Genomic DNA, 7980 nt, shown 5'->3' with positions numbered 1-7980 from the left:
AGCTGCTGTTGCTTCATTTACCTCAATCCATCTACAGACGCATAGCCTATAAGCTATACAATTAGCCACTATACATTTCAACACAGGGACTAAAATCTATAATTCAACACGTACAGCGGAATCTGTRAGCAGAAATGAGCAGTTTTACAGCTAATTTACTGCAATTCTACCTGTTTTGCCATGCGGTGGAAAGACATTTTAGCCGTTTTAAAAGCTAGTTTCCTGCAATTCTACACATTTTGCCATGACTTACGCCATGTTAATATGATATCTGAGTGAGAGTGACTAACAAAATCAGTGGGGGACCCCTGGAGGTCAAGGCCCCTTGGCACATGCGCTGCGTGCCCGGTCGGTAATTCGGCCATGATTACTACATTTAGTTAACTGGCTAGACTAACTACACTAATGAATCCAATCTAAAGAGTTTTAACTGACATGGTGCTAAATGGGAGACTGTCAGTGAGTGGCACATAACAAGAGGAAGACTGCTGATGCACAACCACATGTTGAAATTGCACCTTGTGTATTCTACTATTCTAACTCTCAATAGTAAGATGAGACCCCGACTGAGTTCCCCCCCCCCCCAAAAATGCTCAAAATAAAACTGAAACCTGCGACCCACAGACCTACAATGAGATGCACAGCGAGAACAGAGAGAGATAGACAAGCAAGGAAATGATTCAGCAACGACAGAGAAAACAAACCGCAACCTTTGACTTCAGGGAAACCACTACCATCTAACCATGTTGCCTATGAGTAGAGACAGACCAATTAAGTACTTTCATTACTGTCATTTTCCACATGGAATGAAAAGTTACAKATGCARMTACAGTACRAGTCAAAAGTTTGGACACACCTACTCATTCAAGCGTTTTTCTTTATTTGTACTATGTTCAACATTGTAGAATAATAGTGAAGACATCAAAACTATGAAATAACACATATGGAATCATGTAGTAACCSCCCAAAAAATGTACAAATGAAAATATGTTTTATATTTCAGATTCTTCAAAGTAGCCACCCTTTGCCTTGATGACAGCTTTGCACACTCTTGGTATTCTCTCAACCAGCTTCATGAGGTTGTCACCTGGAAGGCATTTCAATGAACAGGTATGCCTTGTTAAAGGTTAATTTGTGGAATTTCTTTCCTTCTTAATGCGTTTAAGACAATCAGTTGTGTTGTGACAAGGTAGGGGTGGTATACAGAAGATAGCCCTATTTGGTAAAAGACCAAGTCCATATTATGGCAAGAACAGCTCAAATAAGCAAAGAGAAATGGCAGTCCATCATTACTTTAAGACATGAAGGTCAGTCAATGAGGAAAATTCAAAGAACTTTGAAAGTTTCTTCAAGTGCAGTTGCAAAAACCATCAAGCGCTATGATGAAACTGGCGCTCATGAGAACCGCCACAGGAAAGGAAGACCCAGAGTTAWTAAGAAGAGACTTGCTTGGGCCAAGAAACACGAGCAATGGACATTAGACGGTGGAAATCTGTCCTTTGGTCTGATGAGTCCAAATTTGAGATGTTTGGGTTCAACCGCCGTGTCTTTGAGAGACGCAGAGTAGGTGAACAGATGATGTCCACATGTGCGGTTCCCACTGTGAATCATGGAGGAGGTGTGATGGTGTGGGTGTGCTTTGCTGGTGACACTGTCTGTGATTTATTTAGAATTCAAGGCACACTTAACCAGCATGGCTACCACAGCATTCTGCAGCGATATGCCATCCCATCTGGTTTGCGCAAAGTGGGACTATCATTTGTTTTTCAACAGTACAATGACCCAAAACACACCTCCAGGCTGTATGAGGGCTYTTTGACCAAGGAGAGTGATGGAGTGCTGCATCAGGTGACCTGGCCTCCACAATCAACCGACCTCAACCCAATTGAGATTGTTTGGGATGAGTTGGACTACAGAGTGAAGGAAAAGCAGTGCTCAGCATATGTGGGAACTCCTTCAAGACTGTTGGAAAAGCATTCCTCATGAAGCTGGTTGAGAGAATACCAAGAGTGTGCAAAGCTGTCATCAAGGCAAAGGGTGGCTACTCTGAAGAATCTCAAATATAAAATATATTTTGATTTGTTGAACAATMTTTTGGTTGCTCCATGATTCCATATGTGTTTTTTAAATAGTTTTGATGTCTTCACTATTATTCTACAATGTACAAAATAGTAAAAATAAAGAAGAACCCTGGAATGAGTAGGTGTGTCSAAACTTTTGACTGGTACTGTATGTACTGTACGTACGCACCGACACACATGAACGGAGCATGTCTTGTGTTAAACATCTGGGCTGATTACTCCAATAGGATACAATACTGAGCAGCATGAGAGGGAAATGGGTTCAAAATGGAACGTGGGAGAGGGGGATGAGATAGAGTAGAGGAAGAGAGGAGAAAAGAAGAGTAGACGCTCTGTAATGTCCTGTCAGCTCTCAGTCTTGCAGGCTTTGAATTTCACTGACGCAGCGTGAAGCCTTAGTGATCACCATGAACACTATGACCTTAGAGAGACGGACAAAAACCTTCAACAGAGTTTGTCCTCCACTGTCCTTCTCCACTGGGTTCCATTGTATTGAGTTTGAAGCCTCCTTGACCTTCTCTGTGTATGATTTGGTTCGGACTCACGTTCAATTTTATTGTTAGAGCTGAGGAAAGATGTGTTTGATATTTCTAATAATGGAGTGATGTATTTTTTTTGCCTCAAGAGGCTCACGACTCGTCTCTTTTCTCTGCTTGCTTTGCTTGGCTGGTTGGCAGTCAGCGGCGCATTAATAAATGATAAAGGAAATCAAAGGCTTACCAACAGCATGATTGGATATCATTTGAGAATATTATTTTTGAAAAAAGATTCAACCTTTTTAACGCGTTTAATAAAAATTCAATTTGGTATGAAAGTCTAAAGACAAGCAGTGAAATTGAAATCCTTCTGACGCTTTCTTTCTTTCTTTCTTTCTTTCTTTCTTTCTTTCTTTCACCTTTACTACACTTCCCCCCTTCACACACACACCTCCCTCCCCCTCTAACACACTTCTGTTGTGCTTCTCTGCTAATTATTTTTCAAAGGAGCAATTTATTTCAATGTTTATCATTTCATCCATTCCCCCAAAGATAACATCAGTGAATTCATTATCTTTGAGAGAGAGATGAGGGGGTCCAGAAAAAGATTCATATTCTATCTCTCCATCTCTCTCTTTCTCTGTCTGTTTTTCCCATTTCAGATTTATCCTTCACTTTGTAAAGGCATATGGAAATGGGAGAGGAGCAGATGGTGATTTGGTCCCACGGGCAGTACAGATGACTTATGAATAATGAAGAATAGAGAGGAAATTGTTTGGCTGGTTACACAGAGGTGTGATGTTATAGATACACAGTCGTTCCACACAGATAAACCTTAATCAATAGTGAATCATTTCTGAATGAGGACGCACCCACAGCGCCACTTCATATCTGTCTGCTTGAACTACTTGTTTATCAAATGGCTTCGTGACAGACAATTAACGGAAGACAAGGTTCATTTGAATTGCGCTGTTTTTAAAAAATCAACTACTGTAATGTACAAAGTCTATTCCCTTTGGAAAAGTCCATTACTTCAACTTTATTGAGTGTGTATTTGACTAAATACTTACGTTTATTCAATCAAAACAAATCAAAATTGTATTTGGCACGTGCACCGCATACAACTGGTGTAGACTTTACTGTGAAATGCTTGCTTGCTTCCCAATGATGCAGAGTTTAAAAATACAATGAAATAGTAACACAAGAAGAATAAAATACATGAGAATGGAGCTATATCCAGTAACTGATCAATATGCAGAGGTACGAGGTATTTGAGATAGATACACTATATGACCAAAAGTATGTGGACACCTGGCTCGTCAAACATCTCATTCCAAAATCATAGCCCCTTTGCTGCTATTACAGCCTRTGCTCTTCTGGGAAGGCTTTCTACTAGATGTTGGAGCATTGCGTCGGGCACTTACTTCTATTCAGCCACAACAGCATTAGTGAGGTCGGGGACTGATGTTGGGCGATTAGGCCTGGCTCGCAGTCAGTGTTCCAATTCATCCCAAAGGTGTTTGATGGGGTTGAGGTCAGSACGCTGTGCAAGCCAGTCAAGTTCTTCCACACCGATCTCAACAAACCATTTCTGTATGGACCTCGCATTGTGCATGGGGGCATTGTCATGCTAAAACAGGAAAGGGCCTTCCCCAATCCATTGCCACAAAGTTGGAAGCACAGAATCGTCTAGAATGTCATTGTATGCTGTAGCGTTAAGATGTCCCTTCACTGGAACTAAGGGGCCTAGCCGAACCATGAAAAACAGCCCCAGACCATTATTCCTCCTCCACCAAAGTTTACAGTTGGCACTATGCATTCGAGCAGGTAGCGCTCTCCTGGCATCTGCCAAACCCAGATTCGTCCGTCGGACTGCCAGATGGTAAAGCGTGATTCATCCCTCCAGAGAACGCGTTTCCACTGCCCCAGAGTTCAATTGGGCRGAGCTTTACACCACTCCAGCCGGCGCTTGGCATTGCGCATGGTGATCTTAGGCTTGAGTTCCGGCTGTTCGGCCATGGAAACCTATTTCATGAAGCTCCCAACTTAGTTCTTGTGCTGACGTTGCTTCAAGTGGCAGTTTAGAACTCATGCTGTGTTGCAACCGAGGACAGACATATTTTTCAGCACCTGGCGGTCCAGTTCTGTGTGCTTGTCTGGCCTACCACTTCATGGCTGAGCCATTGTTGCCCCTAGACGTTTCCACTTCACAGTAATAGCACTTACAGTTGACCGGGGCATCTCTAGCAGGGCAGAAATTTGATGAACTRACTTGTTGGAAAGATGGCATCCTATGACAGTACCACATTGAAAGCCACTGAGCTCTTCAGTACGGCCATTCTACTGCCAATGTTTGTCTATGGAGACTGCATGGCTGTGTTCTGAATTTTATACACCTGTCAGCAACTGGTGTGGCTGAAATAGCCAAATCCACTAATTTGAAGGGGTGTCCAAATACAGTACACTATATAAACAAAAGTATGTACATAAAGGCAAGGTAAAGTGACTAGGCATCAGGATAGATAAGAGTAAAATAGAGTAGCAGCAGCAAATTGTGTAAAACTGTGTGTGTGCGCGCGCGCGCGAGTGTGCGTAATGTGTATGTTGTGTCGTCCTGCGTGTGTGGGCGTATGTAGTTTATGTGAACGTGTGTGGGTTTTGTGTGCAAGTGTCAATGTAGTGTGTGTGTGTGAGTGTGTATATTAACCAAGACGTTTACTGAAAACGGTATAGCCTAATAATTCTCTCATTTGATCGTCGTCGCTCTCGCCGTCTTTATCTTTCTCTCTGAACGACCAGACCAGTGCTGTCGTGACCCAGATATCGGCCTGCTGCAATGGGATTGCTGTAGTGTGAGAGCACAGAGAGGTGGTTAACCACAAACACACATGGTTAACTCTTCTTCCTCTACGTGTTCTTTCCCAGGCCTGTACAGTCTATCACAGCTGAGTCCTGACACACAATACTACTGCTCTATATGAATGGAGTTATGTAGGTTAAGACATGGAAAAGATCAAAGCCATTTAGAAGATGACAAAATACTGTAGTTGTCTGTAGTTGCCAGCTCTTACTCTTAATATTGGGCTATTGTGTTCTCAAAAGATTTACTGTTACATTCACTGTTAAAATACATTAAAATCATTGACTGACTTCAGAAGATCGCCTGAAATTGCCACTTGTACATGAGTTTAAACAATTCTGCATTTTTTATTTAAACCAGTTAAATGGTTGTTTACTCCTCTGCAATCAAAATGTATCCCGTTTGTTTTCAGATACAGCTGGGAAAAGGGAAAATCATGCAAAACAGACGTTAGAAATTGGGTTGCCAAGCAACCCTTTGAGGTAGCAGTTGATTAAACTGCTTTTCAGACTGGCTCAATCGAAAGTGTCAGAGTTTGTGTGTGTATGTGCTATTAAATTAATTCAACTGTGCCGTAACAGAAAATTGGTGAAGCACGACTGGTCTTACTGCTGTGAAATACTCTCAACTGAATATGTACTGCCTGTATTCAATTAAAAGTATATTACATTAAGAACATGCTACAGCCTTGGAAATACAACAGGCTGTATGAAGAAACAACGAAATCCAATCAGTAATGGAATGGTTATTACTACCTATGTACAGTACGTCCTGTGAGTTTATACATGGTTAAAAATAAAAACACACACCTTGATGAATTCTTCACCTCTATAAACACTAGAAAACAAAGCGTCATTACAAAAATCTGTAGAAATTTATTTTCTTATCAACACTTATCAAAAATATCTGCARCGCATTTTGCATAGATGGTTACAATATATTTTACACGACTGCTTACATGATTGTTAAAACAACTTATTCAAAAGTGAAAAGGGTAAAAAGCTAATTCAGGACTTTGGTCACATTGTAGATACTATCAACAAACGATCTATTTCTAAGCAACAGACTATCTGTTGATAAGCAACTGCTTGCTAAGGTTACGGTAAGGTTTAGAATAAGGGTTAGTAGTTAGTTAAAATGTTACTGATAGTCCACCTGTAGATGCTCTACAGGCTATCCAAATAAAGTGTTACCAGGATTTTTTACAACAACAAAAAATGCAGCGGACCTACTATTTCCCTATGCACACAAGAAAAAAAACAGATCATTTAATAACAGGACTAAATTACTATTGACTGGAATAACTCAAGAACATCCTTAAATACATATTTGAAACCAAAGACTTGAACATTTCAATCAACTCTAAATATATTTTTCTTACATCCAAATAAGATATCTATTCAATAAGGAATACAATAAATATTGCAAATATATTATTGTAGGTTACTAACCAATTTTCGTTAATCAAATATATTAACCTAATTTACTTAAATATAACAAAGAGGGAAAACATTGAACAAATATTTTATAACATTTGTTCATAACTTAAAACGCTGTCAGGATCATTAGTCTCAAACAGCATGTAAAAAAAAAAAWAGATTTTCCCAAAAAAATAATCCTCGATTTCAAAATGTTCCAAGAAAATAATCCTCAATTTCGATCAGTTTCTTCACAGATCTGCATTCCATATGGATTGACTCATATGTATCGTACTCAACTATTCACAGTTGACTGATCCTTCCACACAGTACTATGGAAATCTGAACCTTCAAACCCATCTCTGCCTGTTGTCGCAGATGATGGTGACGTCCTGAGCTCCGTATGTGGGTAGCTCCTCCTCTGCTTCCTCTGACGTCACTTCCTTCTCTATGTGACATCAGTAATCCACGGAAAAGTGGCCAGGTAATCCTTGTCCAGAATTTAAGAATTCCTAAGCGACAGCATTACCAGTTTTCCCACTTTCCGCCCAGCCTTCCAGACCAGATAATCCCAGACTTGGGATTAATCGAAATCATCTCTCCTCCTCTTCCTCAGATGAAGGTGTACTGGGTCATCTCCAGACAGCCTGTGCCCTACAGGGTAAAGGTGCCAGGTGAGATGCCCAGGATCAGTTGGCGTACTGGGCATAGAAGGCCACCTTGACCCTCTCTATCTGGTGACACAGCTTGATGGCTGGACCCAGCTTCAGCTCCATACACTCCTGGACTGTGGGCAGGGTCAGCAACAACAACGCCTGGCCATCTATGTCCTGCAGAGAGAATGTGAGAATAAGATAAGAAAGAGATAACAKGGAGAGAGACAGATAATAAGGGCAGAGAGACAGAGAGAGGAAAGGATGACAATGTTAATGATAATGTGAAGAGAGTCTGTATATCAAACAAGAAAGTGTGTTGTTTTGGGGACGTGTGTGTGTCTGCATGTATTTCAGAGCCTGGCCTGCTGAGGAGTGACGGACTCCATCCTAGCTGGAGGGGTGCTCTCATCATATATATGAACATAGACAGGGCTCTAACTCCTCCAGCTCCACAATGAGAGAGGGTGCAGGCCAGGCAGCATGCTGTTA

The 7980-nt window shown here is 41.1% G+C and overlaps 1 protein-coding gene across 5 annotated transcripts in view; it reads right to left on the bottom strand.

Moving 5' to 3' along the window:
• Positions 1-6065: 6065 nt before the first annotated feature.
• Positions 6066-7980, bottom strand: part of sfmbt2 (Scm like with four mbt domains 2) — a 47064-nt gene continuing 45149 nt past the window's right edge. For all 5 annotated transcript variants that reach the window (XM_023967045.2, XM_023967068.2, XM_023967052.2 and 2 more), the window contains one exon: positions 6066-7665. In XM_023967045.2, the coding sequence (XP_023822813.1) occupies positions 7525-7665 (141 nt within the window). In that variant the 3' untranslated portion in view covers positions 6066-7524. The remainder of the gene's footprint in view (positions 7666-7980) is intronic.

Source organism: Salvelinus sp. IW2-2015, linkage group LG3 (assembly GCF_002910315.2).
Source record: "Salvelinus sp. IW2-2015 linkage group LG3, ASM291031v2, whole genome shotgun sequence".
In the NCBI taxonomy this organism is placed as follows: domain Eukaryota; kingdom Metazoa; phylum Chordata; class Actinopteri; order Salmoniformes; family Salmonidae; genus Salvelinus; species Salvelinus sp. IW2-2015.
Note: the sequence above shows the minus strand (reverse complement) of the source record. Positions and strands in the feature narration are given on the sequence as shown.